General features: G+C 33.3%; 3 protein-coding genes across 3 annotated transcripts; all 3 read left to right on the top strand.

Moving 5' to 3' along the window:
* Positions 1–2,170: 2,170 nt before the first annotated feature.
* LOC111993622 (classical arabinogalactan protein 10) lies at positions 2,171–2,768 on the top strand. The gene has a single exon (XM_065763050.1). The coding sequence runs from the start codon at positions 2,289–2,291 to the stop codon at positions 2,637–2,639; it is 351 nt and encodes a 116-aa protein (XP_065619122.1). The 5' UTR covers positions 2,171–2,288; the 3' UTR covers positions 2,640–2,768.
* Positions 2,769–4,858: 2,090 nt separating this feature from the next.
* On the top strand, positions 4,859–7,967 carry LOC136063130 (bifunctional riboflavin biosynthesis protein RIBA 1, chloroplastic-like). Its single transcript, XM_065763047.1, has 3 exons — positions 4,859–5,003; positions 6,280–6,576; positions 7,312–7,967. Exons 1-3 carry the CDS (start codon positions 4,932–4,934, stop codon positions 7,579–7,581), a joined length of 639 nt encoding a protein of 212 aa, XP_065619119.1. The 5' UTR covers positions 4,859–4,931; the 3' UTR covers positions 7,582–7,967.
* A 3,444-nt stretch (positions 7,968–11,411) lies between these two features.
* LOC111993547 (vegetative cell wall protein gp1) lies at positions 11,412–22,020 on the top strand. The gene is made up of 4 exons (XM_024025388.2): positions 11,412–11,889; positions 13,774–14,127; positions 14,357–14,432; positions 21,424–22,020. Exons 1-4 carry the CDS (start codon positions 11,542–11,544, stop codon positions 21,858–21,860), a joined length of 1,215 nt encoding a protein of 404 aa, XP_023881156.2. The 5' UTR covers positions 11,412–11,541; the 3' UTR covers positions 21,861–22,020.
* Positions 22,021–22,391: the final 371 nt, after the last annotated feature.

Genomic DNA, 22,391 nt, shown 5'->3' with positions numbered 1-22,391 from the left:
TGCACTTTTAGTCCCTACATTTTGACGTTTTTCCATTTTAGTCCCTACATTTTATTTTTTCCACTTTTAGTCCCTAAACCAATTAACGCGTTCCATTTTAGTCATTTCCGCCAGTCAACCAACGGAAGTAGCTGAGGTGGCAGCCGGAGCAATTAAAATATTATAAAAATGCCACATCACCCATGACACATCAGCATATAAATTTAAAAAATTAATTTAATAATTTTAACAAAATTAAAAAACATAAAAACAAAATTTAAAACATAAAAATAAGTCAGAAAATCAAACCAATAACACAAATTCAAAATTAAACCCAATTTAGATCTAACACAAGAACATTCAACAAAAGAACAAGAACACACAAGAATATTCAACAAAAGAACAAGAACACAAGAGCTCAAACCAGAACCAAACACAAAAATCAAATTTCAAAACACAAAGAACATTAATCTAAAATTTTTTTTCGTAAGAACATTTCTTCTTTTCCAGCACATGAATATCATGTTATTCTCCAATCAACAAACTAGCAAAACCCAAAAATTTTCTTAGGAAACAAACACATAAAAAATCCAAAAAATTTCAGCTCAAAAACAAAATCATAAATCTCAAAGGCACCATTTTCTCAAACCCAGAAAAATCATCAAATCCTAAAGCCCCAAAGTACCAAATCAATCCAAACAAAAAAAATCTCAAACTCAAAAAAACCCATCTCAAGCAAGTTGAACCCAGCAAACCCACTCAAGCAAAACCAGATCCGGAGGCCAAGCTCCCCGCCGACGAGCTCTTCTCTCCAATGGAAACCCAACCTGAATAATACCCAGACCTGATTCTACGACCCGTACCAAGGGATCCAAGTCTTGATCCCAGTTCGCAACATCTACCAACTCCCCACCGCCCCTCAATACCTCTTCAACGAAGAAGCTCGCCGAAGCCATCGTAATCTCAGCGACAACCTCACCTTCTTCACCGGTTGCAGCTACCTCCTCGGAGCACTAGGCGGCGGAGCTTCTAGCCTCATCGCCGGAGTCAAATCGTTCGAGCCCGGTGATACCGCAAAGCTCCGGGCCAATTGGGTGCTCCAGCCATCGGATATGGGTTTTCTTGAGGTGGGTTTGCTGGGTTTGAGATGTGTTTTTCTGGGTTGAGATTTTTTTTTTTTTTTTTGTTTGGGTTGGTTGAGATGAGAGAATAGTGTGTGGCCGTGTAGTTTGAGTTTGAGATGAGAGAATAGAGTTTGAGATGAAAAAAAGAAAAAATGTGTGGCCGGTTTGAGAATGGTGTTAATTTTTGAGTTTGGATCTTGTGTTAATTTTTTAGGTTTTAAAATTTTTGGGTTGGTGTTCTTGTTCAAGAACCTTTTAGATGTTAATTGATTTGAATTTTAGTTTTTAATTATGTTTTTATTTTTATTATTTAGTTAAAATTAATAAATTAATTTCTTAAATTTATATGTTGATGTGTCATGGGTGATGTGGCATTTTTATAATATTTTAATTGCTCCGGCTGCCACCTCAGCTATTTTCGTCGGTTGACTGACGGAAAGAACTAAAATGGAACGCGTTAATTGGTTTAGGGACTAAAAGTGGAAAAAATAAAATGTAGGGACTAAAATGGAAAAACGTCAAAATGTAAGGACTAAAAATGCATTTACGCTTATCATAAAATATAAAGTGAAAAAAATAGTAGACGCAAAATGTGTAACAAAATTTTATTTATTTATTTGTTCTTTCTTTCTTTTCCTTACCAGTCTCATCTTTCTTTTAAGTCTATGCATCTCAAAAGGTCAAGAGTCCAGATTACCATTTCAAACAGACGTGTTCAACTTCGATGTTCCCAGATACGGCCGTACCGCGTACCCACGCTGTGAACTGCCCCGCACAACACCCTACACAACTTACCGTTTTCCGACCGTTACAAACACCACACTTTTACTATTCATCCTTACGGCTCCGCATTTTTCGCTACCAACTCCCCACGTGTACGTCCACGATTCATTTCAAAGCCAACTGTTCCTTACTCATACATACTAGTCACCAAAAAAGCACCTATGACTTAGCCGTGTTTTTTTTTCCTTTCCTTTTAATAAAGAAACAATCTCCACCGTCCAATCCTTCCCGAGATACGTGATATAGACGTTAGGAAATCTCTATATAAACCCTACTCAGTCTCTCTTCTTCATATCTCAAACCCAAACACTCAATCAAAACTCTCTTTCTCTGTAGGCTTCAGTCTTTAAAACTCTCTCTTTCTCTCTCTCTCTCTTTCAGAGTCTTAGCTTTTTTTCTACAATGGCTCGCTCTAGCTTTGTGGCTTTGGTTCTAATGGCAGTGCTTGTGGGCTCCGCTTTAGCCCAATCTCCTTCACAATCTCCTTCAAAGTCGCCAACACAAGCACCTGCTCCTAAAGCTTCAGCGCCGTCGCCTACAGTTAGAAAGACTCCAGTGCCTGCTCCGTCTCCGGCAGTGGTGAACTCTCCACCATCTCCTCCTCCGGCTTCTTCTGAGACTCCGGTGAGTCCTCCATCTTCGATTAGTACCCCACCTGCTGAAGCTCCTCAGAGTGGCGCCGTTTTGAACAGAGTTGGGTTCGCTGCTGGATCTGTGGCTGTAGCAGTATTCGCTGCCGTTTTGGTGTTTTAGAATATTACAAGTGTTCGTTCTATTGTATTTAATTATTCATTATTCATTCATTTACAGTGGATTTGGTCGTATTTTTATCATGTTATATTTACTATACCCATTAATATAATTTCTTCTTTATTCTTTTAATTCTTCAGTTGTTGTTAAATATTGTGAAATTTTTATGGGTTTTAATTGGGCGATTAAACGGAAATCAATTAGTAAACTTGGGTAGTTAGCAGTGTGTTGCTCAAAAAAAATCGCAGCAATTGTTTTAAGACTTTACGAATACAAAAGTTACAAAAATGCAATAGAAAAAGTTTTGCTTGAAATATTAATGTAATGAATAATAAAATGTGAATGTTCCACTAAAAATGCGATTGCCAAGAAATGTTAGCCAGGTGAAATGATTCAAATTAGTTTTGCACTCTGATAGAACCAAAGGAAGTCAATAAGAGATATTTTCCATTTTTTAGCATTTCACCTAAAATTCCATTTTAGCACCAAAGGAACTCCAAATTGATTTTCCATTTTTCATTAAGAGGAGAGTACTTTTTCCCAAAATCCGCTGAAAGATGCAATTTTCAATTGCTGATAGGAAGAAAAGTAAGAACTCTCACAGTATTTTTAATCTTATGTACTGACAAATAAAGCCTAATTAAAATAGAAAAAAATAAAAGAAGTTTTATAATAAAGCTCCTAAAAAATAAAAAAAAAAAAAAAAAACCTACTAAAGAGAGTGAAACTTTTGATTCCTTCGCTATAGGTCTATTTAGTGCCTCCCTGACCCCTTTGCTACTAAGTTTTTGACTCAAATTAAAAGTTGTAAAAATATGTAAAAAGAAAAAGGAAACAGTTAGGAAAAGTAAACTACTGTAGAAAATTTCGTTTGGTTTGCCTGATATCATAATGACTATCTAAGATGTAAAACGTGTTGCTTATCGTTTGAATTGAAGGAATCTGAGAGGAATGAAATGAAAATAGTGTCATTCCCTTATCAAGATATAGAAATTTGAAATGTGATCAAAATCCGACCTTCAAATTTGTATTTTTGTTTAAAAAAAAATTATGATTTTTTTTTATTTCACAACAAGATATTTTACCCGTTGAATTAATTAAAACCTACAAAATTCAAATTTGTGTTTCGCATTAAATAGATATAAAAAAGGGGTTACTCACTCTGATCGATTATTCATTCACTTAACACCATTATTAATGGTTAGATACTAATTCCTAACAAGAAAAAAGATACTAATTAAATAATAAAAATTTATTATACAGCTTGCAATTGCATCACTCCAATTAGACAGCACTGACTAATCCAATAAAAAAATCAAACCGTGTCTTTGCAGTTTGCACTGATTGTTAATTTTTTTAATAAAAAAGAGTATTTCTAATACTATATAAATTATTACCATTTTTGTTATAACTATTTTAATGTTTTAGACTGTGATTGAATGTTTGTAACTTTAACATAAATTTATCATTTTTTTTTATCACTTACAATTACGTGAATAATTGTGGGATAAATTGTACTATTTTATATAGACTTAAAATTTTTAACCCAAAAAAAAAAAAATCACTTCTATCTCATTTTTTAAATATAGAAAAACCAAAAGGTAATAATAATATCATATCTTATTATATCCAGCCAAGACTGTTCCCTACTCATTCGCTCATAGTCATACTGGTCACCAAAAAAGCACCTAATACTTAGCCGTGTTTTTTTATTCTTGCCTTTTATAAAGAAACAATCTCCACCGTCCAATCCTTCTCGAGATACGTGATATAGACGTTAAGAAATCACTATATAAACCCTGCTCAGTCTCTCTTCTTCATATCCCAAACCCAAACACTCGAACTTTCTCTCTTTCTCTCTGTGTTTCAGTCTTTAAAACTTTCTCTCTTTCAGAGTCTTAGCTTTTTTTCTACAATGGCTCGCTTTAGCTTTGTGGCTTTGGTTCTAATGGCAGTGCTTGTGGGCTCCTCTTTAGCCCAATCTCCTTCGCAATCTCCATCAAAGTCTGTGTTAAACTGGCCAGCGTCCCTGAAACACTGATTTGTGTGTGTGCATGTGGGGTTTGGGTTGTGTGTGTTTTTTGTGTTTGGAAGGGAGGATGGGAGAGTGGCAAGTTTTCTTATGTCAAGTAGTAACTTCTATTGAGGTGTTTGATACCCAATTTATTTGTAGTTTTGGTGCTTTTTCATTGGAACATAAAAGAGATCATTGTTCTAACATCGATAATCCTTGTCAGGTATAGAAGGAAGAGAGATAAATTAATAGATCGCTCTGCTGCTGCCAGGATACCTACCATGTGGGGCCCATTTATGTCCTACTGCTATAGATCCATCATAGATGGGATTGAGCACATTGCAATGGTTAAGGTAAGTGATGCTTGTAATTTTGATAGTCAAGACTGTGATTTTTATTTTTCTTAATCTCACAGCAAACACAAATAAAATTGCTTGAAGGCCCAGTGGTGGTTTCACTGTCATATTGGTGTCTGAGTTGTATTTACCTATCAAGAAAATAAAAATAAAAATAAAAATTAGTAGAGGGTGCCATTAATAGGCTACTCAAATTCTTTTGGTATTGTTGTTTCTAGAATGTACCACAATTTGTCTCAATCTGTTATGTCGTGTGTGTACGTGCGTGCAAAAGGGGAGGGAGATATATATATATATATATATATGAGATAGGTTCAACTTATACATGGTGTAACTTCTGTAAAGTTACACATTTTTTATATCGTAGATTTCTAAGAGATCTAACAGTTAAAAAAAAATCATTAAATGTATTGCTTTTTACCTTATTAATAGTATTACCTAATTAATACTAACACTCTCTCTCTCTCTCTCTCTTTATTTATTATTGCTTTCCACTTGATCCAAAACTTCAAATGTGAGCCCATCATAAGCTAAACAAAATATCAATTTAATTTAGGAGACCGTCTAGTATATCCTTTATAAGAAATAAAAAATCATTCTTATATAAGAGGGGTGTACAGTTTCCATTTTCAAATGATTTGTTTATTCTTTATAAGAAAAGATTTTTATATTATATGGATGACCAAAGCATGAACAAGGATAATAATTTTTCACTATCGTTGCATTTGCAATGCGAAAACTTTTAAAAAGCAGTAGATTACTTTTAAGTTCAATACTTCAATTATATACATAATCGTATAAATTTTATTTCAAATAATTTATTTCATCATCAAATACTCTTTTTGGGATGAATCATTTAAAAAGCAGGTTCTTGAAAATGGCATGTGCCCTTTAATCAAGTGAAAATCATTAAATAAGGAGAGAAATCAAATTATAACATTTAATGATGTTTTTTTTTTTACCGTTAGACCTCTTAGAAATTTACGGTGTAAAAAAAGTGTAACTTGAACTCATTTCTCTATATATATATATATATATATATATATGTTATTGAGTATATGCATTAAAAATCCTCTGGTCTCTACGAAAAATTAAAACCAAAGGGAGAGCTGTTATGTACATCCATTTGGGTAAGCTCCTTCAATAGAGTCAGAACTCTTACGGTTGCCACTAGCATGACAAATAAAATTTAAAATTACATTTTATAGGTATAAGGATTTTTTTCCCATTATTATTTGTCATATTGATTTTAATCATGTAAACATGGAAACAGGGTGACATTGGGGATGGGCAAGATATTCTGGTGAGAGTACACTCGGAATGTCTCACAGGTGATATATTTGGATCAGCCAGATGTGACTGTGGGAATCAATTGGCACTTGCCATGCAGCAGATTGAGGCTGCTGGCAGGGGTGTACTTGTGTACCTCCGTGGACATGAAGGGAGAGGCATTGGTTTGGGCCACAAGCTTCGCGCTTATAATCTACAGGATGATGGCCGTGATACAGTGGAAGCCAATGAGGAGTTGGGATTGCCCGTTGACTCCCGAGAATATGGCATTGGTGCTCAGGTACTCTAGAGTTAGATTTCTATGTTGCAAGTTGTACAAACCAATATTTATCTCCTGCATCTGGCTTATGCATCATCTGTCTCACAACATGTGGGCTTCACACAATTGCGGGATCCACATGTTGTAAAGAATGCATATGTCGGATGCACGTGATACCTTTTTTGGACATGTTGAAATACGGTTTAACAAAGCATTTGACTTATTTTTAATCATGACCGTGTCAAATGCTTTTGGAAACAAGATTTACTTTTGGACATACTTTGATAACAAGATGAAATGACATCTTTCGGTGTGGACTCCAAATGCACAAGATTTCAGCTCTTAGAACAACTTACTGGGTATAAAAAGTTGGTTTTCACTGTTCAATGCAACAATTGTGCATTGAATTATTACCTTAATGGGTTATAAATAAAGCAGACACTTAAAGATTATAGCAATGTTGATTCAATAAAAATAATTACAACTTATTTAATATGCTAATAATTGTATTTCAAATTTTTTAATCAGGATTTAAAATATAAAATGCATCTTTCCCTTGTTTAAATGCTCAATTCGAACAAAAACTTATATACAATAACAACTAATTAAATTGTAGACAGTACAATCCTTAAAAACATATAATGATGCTTTGTTAAAACAAAAGGCTGAAAACAGAAATTCCAACCTGAAATACTTGAACCATGTTTTTAAGTTGCCTTCTTTTTGACATGAATTTTATTGCCTTTGTTACTGCAGATACTTAGGGATTTGGGTGTTCGAACAATGAAGCTGATGACGAACAATCCTGCCAAGTATGTTGGGCTCAAGGGTTATGGTTTGGCAGTTGTGGGCAGGGTCCCTCTATTAACACCCATCACAACTGAAAACAAGAGATATTTGGAGACGAAGCGTTCTAAAATGGGTCATGTCTATGGATTAGAATTTAATGGCCACTTAAGCAATCTTATCAGTGGCAATGGTAAACCGAGTGTCAGTCGTCCTTCTGATGCTGCATCTGAGACATAAGTCATGATGCATGCCCCTAAAATGGTACACTAGTTTATGCAGCAGAAATGGGACTCACACAATTCAAGTGTGAAATACATATTATCTTGAATTTGAGGAAAGTGATTGATAGAGGAAAGTGTTATCAATCAGACAATACATTTAAATTTGTCAATTGATTTAAAATTACTCAGCCTGAATCCAAGGCATTGCTACATGTCTAGCCAAAAACCCTCTTACAAATTTTGGCAATTAATTGTACTGTATTATCATTCATTCTATCATCTTAAATGTTGTAATTATAACAAAGGAAATGAATCCCATTTATTTGTAAGATTGTCTAATGGCTAGGTGAATTTCTGAATTATTGTTCATGAAGATGTGACAACTGAGTGATTTCTCTTTAAGATTTCAAGGTTCTACCAAGGCTAAATGTGGTACTTTAAACGTATTTTATTGATAATTAATGCAGCGAGCTAGAGCTATCTACTTAGTATTGTTGGCGGCTGCATAGGTTTGGATTAAAATTTGTTTCCCTTGTTTCTCCATGACAGAATTCAAATTTTAGCTGGAAATGAACAAAGAGATACAACGTCCCAATTGTAATTGCATTGTGAGGATACTTTGGATGAAGGACCATACATTTATTTCATTTTATTTTATTGTGGTTACTATTTTGATCCTTATATTCTGAAGTCATTTTCAATTTTGTTCATACTTTTTCTCAGCGGTCAATTTGATTTATATTATTTTTTAACTTTCTGTTAAGTTAATTTCTAACATCAACTCACTTACATCCAAACAATAATGGGGTCCGTTGATTTGGAAATCCAAAATCCAAACTCCTCTCTTCCAAAAATGGATTCAATACAATTATTTTTACTTAAAAAAAAGAAAAAGGAGTTTCCATAACTCAATAATGGGGTCCATTGATTCAAAAATCACAGGAAGGGTAAATGTAACAAATCATGAATCTATTTTCAAATTTTATTATATATTTAAACCCCTTATTAAAATTTTGTCAAATTATATTTTCTTTCTTTAAATAAAAAAATAGTTATAATAAATATCTATTAATAATTATCATAAAAACTCAATTATAATAAATAGTACTCATTAATAACTATCATAATTATTAAATTTTCATATTTAATATTTCATATACAAATATAATCATAATAAATGTCCATTACTATTTATCAATTTTCATAATTATATAAAGGAGTGTGAAAATCATTTTTTTTTTATAGATAAAATCATAATTTATTAAACATTCCTGTGCAATGCATGACTAGTAAAATATAAACTTTAAAACCTCATGTGTTAAAACAAATTTACTCTAAATTTAAATGGTTAATAAAAAGTTGGACTATTTTGTTGAGATTGCCCAGAAATAGCGTTAAAAATTCCACCTTAACCATTACTTTTAGGACACTCAATATAGATCTTTTACATTAATTTGGAGTCTAATGTGAGAAAAGAGTTTTGATTCTCTCATTTTTCAATTTTTAAAGAGTAATATTATACCAACAATATTTTTTACAATAATTTCACAACAAATCCTAAACGACATATTATTATTTATTTTAAACTGAACTCATCATTAATATCGTTTCTTTTACCCATTAATAACAACTTGCTATTTAAAATTTTTAGTAAAATTATTGTTAAAATATTATATCATAAAGGCGTAAATGCACTTTTAGTCCCTACATTTTGACGTTTTTCCATTTTAGTCCCTACATTTTATTTTTTCCACTTTTAGTCCCTAAACCAATTAACGCGTTCCATTTTAGTCATTTCCGTCAGTCAACCGACGGAAGTAGCTTAGGTGGCAGCCGGAGCAATTAAAATATTATAAAAATGCCACTTCACTCATGACACATCAGCATATAAATTTAAAAAATTAATTTATTAATTTTTACAAAATTAAAAAACATAAAAACAAAATTTAAAACATAAAAATAAGTCAGAAAATCAAACCAATAACACAAATTCAAAATTAAACCCAATTTAGATCTAACACAAGAACATTCAACAAAAGAACAAGAACACACAAGAATATTCAACAAAAGAACAAGAACACAAGAGCTCAAACCAGAACCAAACACAAAAATCAAATTTCAAAACACAAAGAACATTAATCTAAAATTTTTTTTCGTAAGAACATTTCTTCTTTTCCAGCACATGAATATCATGTTATTCTCCAATCAACAAACTAGCAAAACCCAAAAATTTTCTTAGGAAACAAACACATAAAAAATCCAAAAAATTTCAGCTCAAAAACAAAATCATAAATCTCAAAGGCACCATTTTCTCAAACCCAGAAAAATCATCAAATCCTAAAGCCCCAAAGTACCAAATCAATCCAAACAAAAAAAATCTCAAACTCAAAAAAACCCATCTCAAGCAAGTTGAACCCAGCAAACCCACTCAAGCAAAACCAGATCCGGAGGCCAAGCTCCCCGCCGACGAGCTCTTCTCTCCAATGGAAACCCAACCTGAATAATACCCAGACCTGATTCTACGACCCGTACCAAGGGATCCAAGTCTTGATCCCAGTTCGCAACATCTACCAACTCCCCACCGCCCCTCAATACCTCTTCAACGAAGAAGCTCGCCGAAGCCATCGTAATCTCAGCGACAACCTCACCTTCTTCACCGGTTGCAGCTACCTCCTCGGAGCACTAGGCGGCGGAGCTTCTAGCCTCATCGCCGGAGTCAAATCGTTCGAGCCCGGTGATACCGCAAAGCTCCGGGCCAATTGGGTGCTCCAGCCATCGGATATGGGTTTTCTTGAGGTGGGTTTGCTGGGTTTGAGATGTGTTTTTCTGGGTTGAGATTTTTTTTTTTTTTTTTGTTTGGGTTGGTTGAGATGAGAGAATAGTGTGTGGCCGTGTAGTTTGAGTTTGAGATGAGAGAATAGAGTTTGAGATGAAAAAAAGAAAAAATGTGTGGCCGGTTTGAGAATGGTGTTAATTTTTGAGTTTGGATCTTGTGTTAATTTTTTAGGTTTTAAAATTTTTAGGTTGGTGTTCTTGTTCAAGAACCTTTTAGATGTTAATTGATTTGAATTTTAGTTTTTAATTATGTTTTTAATTTTATTATTTAGTTAAAATTAATAAATTAATTTCTTAAATTTATATGTTGATGTGTCATGGGTGATGTGGCATTTTTATAATATTTTAATTGCTCCGGCTACCACCTCAGCTATTTTCGTCGGTTGACTGACGGAAAGGACTAAAATGGAACGCGTTAATTGGTTTAGAGACTAAAAATGGAAAAAATAAAATGTAAGAACTTAAATGAAAAAACGTTAAAATGTAAGGACTAAAAGTGCATTTATGCCTATCATAAAATATAAAGTGAAAAAAATAGTAGACGCAAAATGTGTAACAAAATTTTATTTATTTATTTGTTCTTTCTTTCTTTTCCTTACCAGTCTCATCTTTCTTTTAAGTCTATGCATCTCAAAAGGTCAAGAGTCCAGATTACCATTTCAAACAGACGTGTTCAACTTCGATGTTCCCAGATACGGCCGTACCGCGTACCCACGCTGTGAACTGCCCCGCACAACACCCTACACAACTTACCGTTTTCCGACCGTTACAAACACCACACTTTTACTATTCATCCTTACGGCTCCGCATTTTTCGCTACCAACTCCCCACGTGTACGTCCACGATTCATTTCAAAGCCAACTGTTCCTTAGTCATACATACTAGTCACCAAAAAAGCACCTATGACTTAGCCGTGTTTTTTTTTCCTTTCCTTTTAATAAAGAAACAATCTCCACCGTCCAATCCTTCCCGAGATACGTGATATAGACGTTAGGAAATCTCTATATAAACCCTACTCAGTCTCTCTTCTTCATATCTCAAACCCAAACACTCAATCAAAACTCTCTCTCTCTGTAGGTTTCAGTCTTTAAAACTCTCTCTTTCTCTCTCTCTCTTTCAGATTCTAAGCTTTTTTTCTACAATGGCTCGCTCTAGCTTTGTGGCTTTGGTTCTAATGGCAGTGCTTGTGGGCTCCGCTTTAGCCCAATCTCCTTCACAATCTCCTTCAAAGTCGCCAACACAAGCACCTGCTCCTAAAGCTTCAGCGCCGTCGCCTACAGTTAGAAAGACTCCAGTGCCTGCACCGTCTCCGGCAGTGGTGAACTCTCCACCATCTCCTCCTCCGGCTTCTTCTGAGGCTCCGGTGAGTCCTCCATCTTCCATTAGTACTCCACCTGCTGAAGCTCCTCAGAGTGGCGCCGTTTTGAACAGAGTTGGGTTCGCTGCTGGATCTGTGGCTGTAGCAGTATTCGCTGCCGTTTTGGTGTTTTAGAAAATTGCAAGTGTTCGTTCTATTGTATTTAATTATTCATTCTTCATTCATTTACAGTGGATTTGGTCGTATTTTATTCATTCATTAATATAATTCCTTCTTTATTCTTTTAATTCTTCAGTTGTTGTTAGATATTGTGAAATTTTTATGGGTTTTAATTGGGCGATTAAATGGAAATCAATCAGTAAACTTGGGTAGTTAGCAGTGTGTTGCTCAAAAAAAATCGCAGCAATTGTTTTAAGACTTTACGAATACAAAAGTTACAAAAATGCAATAGAAAAAGTTTTGCTTGAAATATTAATGTAATGATGAATAAATAAAATGTGAATGTTCCACTAAAAATGCGATTGCCAAGAAATGTTAGCCAGGTGAAATGATTTAAATTAGTTTTGCACTCTGATAGAACCAAAGGAAGTCAGTCAATAAGAGATATTTTCCATTTTTTAGCATTTCACCTAAAATTCCATTTTAGCACCAAAGGAACTCCAAATTGATTTTCCATTTTTCATTAAGAGGAGAGTACTTTTTCCCAAAATCCGCTGAAAGATGCAATTTTCAATTGCTGATAGGAAGAAAAGTAAGAACTCTCACAGTATTTTTAATCTTATGTACTGACAAATAAGATTAAAATCCAAAGCCTAATTAAAATAGAAAAAAAATATAAGAAGTTATATATAATAAAGCTCCTAAAAAAAAAAAACCACCTACGAGAGTGAAACTTTTGATTCCTTCGCTATAGTAGTGCCTCCTTTGCTACTAAGTTTTTGACTCAAATTAAAAGTTGTAAAAATATGTAAAAAGAAAAAGGGAAACAGTTAGGAAAAGTAAACTACTGTAGAAAATTTCGTTTGGTTTGCCTGATATGTCATAATGACTATCTAAGATGTAAAACATGTTGCTTAACGTTTGAATTGAAGGAATCTGAGAGGAATGAGATGAAAATAAATAGTGTCATTCCCTTATCAAGATATAGAAATTTGAAATGTGATCAAAATCCGACCATCAAATTTGTATTTTTTTAGAAAAAAATTTTATGATTTTTTTTTTAATTTCACAACAAGATATTTTACCCATTGAACTAATTAAAACCTACAAAATTCAAATTTGTGTTTCACATTAAATAGATATAAAAAAGGAGTTACTCAATCTGATCGATTATTCATCCACTTAACACCATTATTAATGGTTAGATACTAATTCCTAACAAGAAAAAAGATACTAATTAAATAATAAAAATTTATTATACAGCTTGCAATTGCATCACTCCAATTAGACAGCACTGACTAATCCAATAAAAAAATCAAACCGTGTCTTTGCAGTTTGCACTGATTGTTAATTTTTTTAATAAAAAAGAGTATTTCTAATACTATATAAATTACTACCATTTTTGTTATAATTATTTTAACGTTTTAGACTGTGATTGAATGTTTGTCATTTTAACATAAATTTATCATTTTTTCTTTATTACTTACAATTACGTGAACAATTGTGGGATAAATTGTACTATTTTATATGGACTTAAAATTTTTAACCAAAAAAAAAAAAAAATCACTTCTATCTCATTTTTTAAATATAGAAAAACCAAAAGGTAATAATAATATAATATCTTATTATATCCAGCCAAGACTGTTCCCTACTCATACGCTCAGAGTCATACTGGTCACCAAAAAAGCACCTACTACTTAGCCGTGTTTTTTTATTCTGGCCTTTTATAAAGAAACAATCTCCACCGTCCAATCCTTCTCGAGATACGTGATATAGACGTTAGGAAATCACTATATAAACCCTGCTCAGTCTCTGTTCTTCATATCCCAAACCCAAACACTCGAACTTTCTCTCTTTCTCTGTGTGTTTCAGTCTTTAAAACTTTCTCTCTTTCAGAGTCTTAGCTTTTTTTCTACAATGGCTCGCTTTAGCTTTGTGGCTTTGGTTCTAATGGCAGTGCTTGTGGGCTCCTCTTTAGCCCAATCTCCTTCGCAATCTCCATCAAAGTCGCCAACACAAGCACCCGCCCCTAAAGCTTCGGCGCCGTCGCCTACAGTAAGAAAGACTCCAGTGCCTGCTCCGTCTCCGGCAGTGGTGAACTCTCCACCATCTCCTCCTCCGGCTTCTTCTGAGGCTCCGGTGAGTCCTCCATCTTCCATTAGTTCTCCACCTGCTGAAGCTCCTGTACCGGCTCAGAGCGGTGCCGTTTTGAACAGAGTTGGGTTCGCTGCTGGATCTGTGGCTGTAGCAGTATTCGCTGCCGTTTTGGTGTTTTAGAAATTAAAAGTGTTCTATGTTTTTTTTGGGTTTTGGTGTTGTATTGTATTTATTCATTATTCATTCATTCACAGAGGATTTGATCGTATTATATGTGATGTTTTATCATGGTATTTACTATAACCATTAATATAATTTCTTCTTTATTCTTTTATTAATTCCGCAATTGGTGTTAAATATTGTGAAATTTTATTTTTGGAAGTCTAAGGAAACCAACTTTATGGGTTTGAATTGCGATTACACGGAAATCAATTGGTGCTTGAGTTCCATAAACCTGGGTATTTGTAGCTGTTGCTCAAACAAAATCGCAGCAATTGTTTTAAGACTTTACGAATACAAAAGTTACAAAAATGCAAAAGAAAAAGTTTTGCTTGAAATGCGAATGCAAATGCCAAGAAATGCAGCTAGGTGAAATGATTTAAATTAATTTTGCACTGTGATAGAACCAAAGGAAGTCTTAAGAGAATTTATCCCAATTTTCCATTTTAGCATTTCTCCATTTTAGAAGTATACTTTTTTCAAAAAATATTACATTGCAAAAATCCGGGTCAAAATTGAGAATTAACACTGTTTTCTAAATAATATAATTAGTAGGTACTATTACAAAATTATACTTTTTACTAATATCTCCTGCAACATATCGAAAAATTTTAATTCAAAGAAAAAAAAAAAGAAGAAGAAGATAAATTGGATTATTTGCTTAAGTTTGATTACCAAGAAAGATGGAATTTTCAATTAAGAAAAGTAAGAACATACTCTCACAGTATTTTAATCTTGTACTGGCGAATAAAGATTATAAAGTCCAAAGCCTAATTAAAATAGAAAATAAAAAAAAAAGTTATAAAGCTCCTAATAAAATTGAAAAGAAAAGAAAAACACTAAAGAGAGTGAAACCTTTAGATTAGGCAATTAAAGTAAAGTAAACCTTTGCTAGAGGGTCACTACTTTACTCTTTATTTAGTGCCTCTCTGACTCCTTTGCCTAGCAAGATGCTCTAAGTTTTTGACTCAAATTAAAAGTTGTTTGTAAAAAGAAAAAGGAAACTGTTAAAGGAAAAGACAATATAAGCTACTGTAGAAAATTTCGTTTGGTTTGCCTGATGTGTCATAATCACTATCTAGGATGTAAATTATGTTGCTTACCGTTTGAATTGAAGGAATTTGAGAGGAATGAAATGAAAATAAATAGTGTATATTGTCATTCCCTTATTTGAAAGATGCTTATCAAGATATAGAAATTTGAAATTTGAAAATCTAACATTCAAATTATATATTTTTTAAATTTTTATGAATTTTATGTTTTTTATTTGATAACAAAATATTTTACCCGTTGAACTAATTGAAATTTAAAAAATATAAATTTGTGTTTCAAATAAAATAGATATAAAAAAAGAGTTACCCAACAATTTGATGGATTATTCATTCACATAACACCATTACTAATGATTAGTTAAATAATAAAAATTTATAATACACCTTGCAATTGCATCACTCCAATTAGACAACACTGACTAATCCAATAAAAAATATCAAACCATGCCTTTGCAGTTTGCTCTAATGTTAATTTTTTTAATAAAAAAAAGTAGTTCTAATACAATATAAATTACCACAATATTTGTTGTAATTATCTTAATGAGTCAGAGTGTGATACTTTCATATGAAACTGCTGTTTTCTCTTTATTACTTATAATCTGTCATGTGAAACAATTATGACACAAATTATATGGTCTTACAATTTTTTTTTTTAAAAAAAAAAATCACTTCTATCTCTTTTTTTTTTTTTTTTTTTTTAACTCACTTTCTGTCTCATTTTTGAAATATAGAAAACGAAAGTAATAATATCTTATTATATCTAGCCAAGACTGACAACTTCTTTAACGTGTACTATTTGGTGTTGGAAGAAAAAAGTTCAAGAACAACTTTATTTTAGGAATTAAAATATTAGATTAATAATGATTGATTACTAAACCAGCTGGACCGTTTCAATTATGGTCCCCGAAATGGTCCCACCTTGTATTATCGATCTGGTACCCATGTGTGAATGATTTGTGACATCTGCACCGTCACATTTTCGACCGTTGCACGTAAAGCAACCCAATCCAGACGGTTCACATTGCTTACATATTTCAAAAAGAAAACACCCCCCAACTAACATGTTCGCCAGTGATTCGATGACAACTGTACCCTTAGTGTCAAAGCATCAAAACGTGTTTCTGGGATGAGTTGTCCGTGATTTACGTAGTGGCATTCTCGTACTTTCACTTTTAATTCCCTCCTATAAATACAACTCCAACGTTGGTGCTTCTTCAAAACAAACACAAAGTAGTAAACTTTACTAAACTAAAGTGCCCAAACTCTCTTTTTCTTCCTTAGTGGTATTCTCGTAATTTACTAAGCTTTTTGTTTTTGAAAATGGCTCACTCCTCAAGCATTGTGATTCTTTTGCTTGCAATGTTGGTGGTCTCCGCCATAGCTCAATCTCCGGCGACTTCTCCGGTGGCTTCTCCCAAGAAAATCTCCGGCGTTGTCTCCTCATGCCTCTGCGCCTTCTCCGGCCACCGTGAAGTCTCCTCCATCGCCTTCTCCGGTGACTACTCCCTCATCGATCTCCGGGCCACCATCTGAAAGCACCTGCTCCCGCACAGAACGGTGCCCGTTTCGAACAGTTTCGCTCTCGCTGGATCTGTGGCTGTTGTGGCGTTTGCTGGGTTTTTAGTGATGTAGAAGAATGGGGTGGAGTGGTTAAGTATTATTTGTTATTTATTTGTGTAATTAATTTTTTTGTTTCGGCTGTTTATTTGAGATTGTTTGATGAGAGAGAGAGAGAGAGAGAGTTTGGATATTGATTGGACTTTGTATTGCAAACTCGATTTTTAAATTACAGATTCATTGCAGCTTGCAGTTCTTTTTACGTTTTTAATTTTCGAAATTTCCTTTAGATTTTTATGACTGATATTTTTTTCAAAAATTTTTTTAAAAGAAAAATATAACAAATTATAACAGTTAAGAAATTTTTTTTTTTTATTTTTTTTTTATTGAGATAAAATGTGAAGTTCTTTTATGGACACTAAAATATTAACTTTTTACCTTATATAAATAAACTAACATATAGAGCTTTCTCAAAAAAAAAAACTTAACATATAGAGGACTATGAGACCGTTTTGGCCTCAGCTTTTACGTTTTGCTTTTGCGTTTTTTCCTTTTTTTTTTTTTTTTTTTTTTTTGCTTTCAGCCGTATAAATTCACATTTTCGGTCCTGTGCGGCTACTGTTCAATGAACAGTAGCCGCACTTGTTGACTTTTGACAATAAACAGTACATTTGTACACTGTTCACGGACCCACAATTTTCACTTTTCAGCAACTTTTTCATTAAAAATGGGTCTCACGATACTATTCACACATTTAAAAATTATTTTGTTACAGTGTTTTCAGTTTTCAGTTTTCAGTTTTCAGTTTTCAGCTGCATCCAAACAGGCCCTATAATGCAAAAAATGCGCAACGGCACTGTAGAATAACCTCATATAGTCCCCAAAACACAAAACAAAAAAACCTTAAATCCCATTTTTACACATTTTGACACATTTTGAACTCAATAGAATTTCAGGCTAAAATAACCTCAAATAATCCCCTAAACACGGTAGAATTTCAGGCTGAAATAACCTCAAATATAGTGTGATATAATGCAAAAAATGTGCAACGGTACAGTAGCTAAAATAACCTCGAATAATCCCCAAAACAAAACAAAACAAAAAACATTACACGTATGGGATTGAGCAATAATTTTTAGTTTTTAAACAACATTACACATATTTTCACACACTTTTTCATCCATACGTATTTCTAAAAATGACAAAATTTAAGTACATTATCTTAGGTGCTGCTCCTTAGATTATTTTTTTAAGATTTAATCATGTGACTATTTAATTAAAAAGTACACTTTCATCCCATGAGAAAAAATGATAAAATCTTAAAAAGATAATCTAAAGAACAACACTTAATTACTGTAAATAAGTCTTGCTCTTCTAAAAAATATAAATAATGTTACCAAACAGTCCAAATTTCAGTCACTCTCCAGCATTTCAAACTGTCTTTTCAGGGAACAATTACATTAGAAATGAGCAACATGATTTGCACCCTGCACTGCATGACTTAAGGCATGACGCATTCCACGCCTAAAATTGGGGGAAATGGCGAGAATCATGGAGTAAAAGATTAAAGAGTTTATATAATAATAATAATAATACATCTCATCATGCCGGCATGAGACAAAATCTCAAATACTCCTTTAGTATTTGTATTATGGGGATATTGAATGCTAACTTAAGCATGGGAGAAATTTTGGCTTACACTACATTGGTATCACTCCGAGTTTCCCTTCACATTATCAGTATTATTATGCAAATTAAAATAAATTAGGGATTTACATACTTGCGTTTGAATTAGTTTATTTGATGAAAATTTATTTGCTAAAATGTTGATGAAATCGTAGTTTTTTTTTTTTTTTGAAAGGATGAAATCGTAGTTATATATATATATATTTTTTTTTTTTAAATGTGGTTTTTTTATATATATATATATATATATATATTTTAAATGTGGTTTTAAAAAACTATTAAACTAAAATATAAACAATAAAACTCACTTTTAAATGTTTTCATGCCAAGAGAGGGTTTCATTTTATTTTTTTTAAAATTATATAATTTGATAGTTGGGAAAATGAGACTTGAATTTTGAACATCTAGGTTACAATGAATAGAAATTATTAATCGAGTTAGAAGGCTTTTGATGAAATATCATTATAAAATATTTTGTGAAGAACCCCGTAAGTTCAATCAGACTCTTTCTTATGTTTTTAATGTAGGCGTCTAATGTTCAAACCCTCTTCTCAAACTATATAATTGTCACACACACACACACACACACACACACACACACACACACACACAATCATTTCATTATAAAATACTAACTTGAGCAATCACATTAGTTTGTGCCAAAGTTTCTACCTAATTTAGCCAGTGGTGGCTACTAAACTTTTATTTTTATTTTTATTTTTATGAGAGTCATTAAGAAATTTGAATTAAACATAATTTAATTAAAAAAAACTTGAATATATCGAATTATCGACAAAAAGGAAAAAAAAAACTCTCAAATACATGAAATTTTACAATTTTCTTCTACGAATTTTTAATTTTGAAATTGTTATATGATAGTTTATTATTAATTATCATTATCTATTGTCAATGTGGGTAGATATGACTATTTTATTTTGCTAAGCTTGTATATTTTATTTATTTATTTATTTTTATTTATTTTTTTATGTAGTTGCTATTATTTATTTGTCATTGTTTTTATAAAAATATTTTAAACTAAATGATAAAATCAACCAATTTTCACAGGAATAATTTTTGACTTACACAACCATATTCATCTATACGTTAATAATACACTAAATGTCTACTTAACCAATCAAATGCTTGTATCTCTCTGATTAATTTCATCTCATATCTCTTCTTTATCGGACTATTTTGATATCTCCGACTCTAAGAGTAAATAGTAAGTATTTGTAAATTGTGAGCATCTTTCTCTTTATTATAAATTTATATTATATAGGTGTGTGTGAGTGTGAGTGATATGTGTTGTTGTGATTATTATTATGTTATAATGTTATTTGTGTGAATTGTGATGTGTGTGAATGTATATAGTATAAATATAATATAACTTTATACAATTTAATAATTAGGAAATTTAGAGGGTTTATTACACGTGTGTGTAATGTTATCATGTTATAATAATATTTTGTTATAAAGTTTGTGATTTAAGAAGAAAAAAAAATAGTTTGTAATCCGGGTGCGCAAAAAAATTTTAAATGGTAAATTAAATTGGTAAAAATTATTATATATATATATATATATTAATATAGATGTCTAATGTTCAAACCTCAAATCCTCCCCTCAAACTGTATAATTTTCAAAAAAGAAAAAAAAATCATTTCATTATAAAATAACTTAATAGTAATACTTGTTACACATAGTTTTACACACATTTGGTTTTAGTTCAAAAATGGAATGTACGATTATGCGCAAGAGTTTGTTTGTTTGTGTATAAAAAACGCAACTAAGGCTGTGTTTGGTTCCAGTAAAATATTTTCCAGAAATGCTATTTTTGGGAAATGAAAATATTTTCAAGTGTTTGGTTGCATTCTAAAAAATATTTTGAAAATATTTTCTGGTGTTTGGTTGTATTCTTGAAAATAATAGAGAAAACACATTTTCTCCTTGATGCTCACATTTTCTCACATTTTCTCAGCTTCAAACAAAACCCAACCAAAAAAAAATTCATCAATGGCGCGATCTGAGTGAAAGAAAACCCATTCGTCGGAGTGGTGGGTTTGACGAATGGGTTCGTCGGAGTGGTGGGTTTGTCGGCGCAGTGCGATCTGGTGCAATCGGCGCGGTGTGAGTGGGTTCGTCGGCTATCTAGTGCGAGTGGGTTCGAGAACGATCTCCCCGGTGGTGCGACGATCTCTCTACTCTCTCTTTTCTTCTCTCTTTGTCGCTCTCTTTGTACGTGGTCTGGAAATGGCGAGACGATCTCGATGATCGGTGACTGGGTTCGACGAGGGTGGATTTGAACGATCGGAGCGGTGCGAACGTCTTGCTCCGATTCGATCTGGTTGTATTCTTGCTCCGACAGCGATCTTCTCGCTCTCCTCTCTCTCTCTCTCTCTTTTTTTCCAAGGCCAGAAATCATTTGAAGTAAAAATGGAAATCATTTTCCACTATTTTGGCTATATTTTTGGTCAATCCAGAAATGCTTTTCAGTTTAACCAAATTTGAAGTAACAACCAAACACCCACTTTTCTGATAAATTATTCTCGGAATCAGTTTGAAGCCAAAACAAACGAAGCCTAAGTATAAATTTGGGCAAAGCAAGGGTCAAACTAGTATACAATCTAACACATCCCAAGGTCCCAATTCTTGGAAAAATCAAATTCAAAGATCAATCCCAAGTATGCACGCCAGATTCAATGCCAACTGTACCCTTAGTGGTGCAGCACGACCTTCAAACTCCCATAAACCTCAACCAGCTCCAACTCCCTCAGTCAATTCACAAAGGAGAACCCACGTCTATGGTTGACAATTCCTACGTTAAAACTCTTCCCTTCTATTTATACAAACCCTCCATTCTCCTCTCTTTCTCAGACGACTAACAAAAGCCTCGAACTTTTCTCTCTTTCTCTGTGTGTGTGAGGCTGTGACCTGTGAGCAATGGCGCACCTAAGCTTTGTGGTTTTGGTTTTGGCATTGTCTCTTGTCTCCACTTTGGCAAACTCTCCAGCTCCCTCCCCATCATTGTCTCCTGCTAAGCCACCAACTGTGCCTCATTCTGCACCAACTCTACCACCAACCGTGCCTCATTCTGCTCCAACTCCGCCACCAACTGCGTCTCCAAAAGCATTGCCACCGGCCCAATCGCCGTCTCCAAAGGCCACTCCTCCGCCACCTCCACACTCTCACTCTCCTTCTCCTTCTCCTTCAAAACCTTCTGCTCCGTCACCGGCCAGTGCCACTCCTCCCTCATCGATTGCGACTCCACCAGCTGATGCGTCTGCTCCACCTTCACCTAACGCTGCTGTTTCGAACAGATTTTCCGTCTCTGGGTCCCTGGCTGTCGGTCTCCTCGCTGCTGTTTTGGTCATTTAGAGCCTTTTGATTGCTCTTGCGCTGCACTGAGTGAAGTCAACTACACTCGTGGTTTTTTTTTTTACCTACTGTGCATTTATTTTTTCTTCTCTCGTTGAGTCTGTTTATTGTTGTCATATCTCATCGGCTGGACATGAGTTTATTGCTACTGTTGTTTTAACTCTTCTATAGATAATTTGATTATATGATGTCTTGCTTTTAATATCATTTCGTATTGATCATATTTTATCAGTATATGGACTGATCCTTTTCTGTTTCCTAAACTGTGCTTATTTTTTTTATTCATTATAATATATATTGATGATTTTAATTATAGTCAATTACCATTTTGTCCCTAATGTCTACTCCATACGTCAAAATGGGATTTTATTTCTAAATAACAATAAATATTAAAAAACTTAGTTAGTTGTCACGGCGCAAAAGAATGTTGAAAAGTAGCATCTCGAGTGTTTAAAACTCGAGTTCTAAGATAAAACTCGAGTTTTTAAGTCTTGATTTGTAAGTGAATGGGTAAAATGTGGAGAAAAAATC

Source organism: Quercus suber, unplaced genomic scaffold (genome assembly GCF_002906115.3).
Source record: "Quercus suber isolate HL8 unplaced genomic scaffold, Cork oak 2.0 scaffold_488, whole genome shotgun sequence".
NCBI classification, from domain to species: domain Eukaryota; kingdom Viridiplantae; phylum Streptophyta; class Magnoliopsida; order Fagales; family Fagaceae; genus Quercus; species Quercus suber.
The sequence above is the reverse complement of the archived record's forward strand: the minus strand, read 5'-3'. Positions and strand labels throughout refer to the sequence as shown.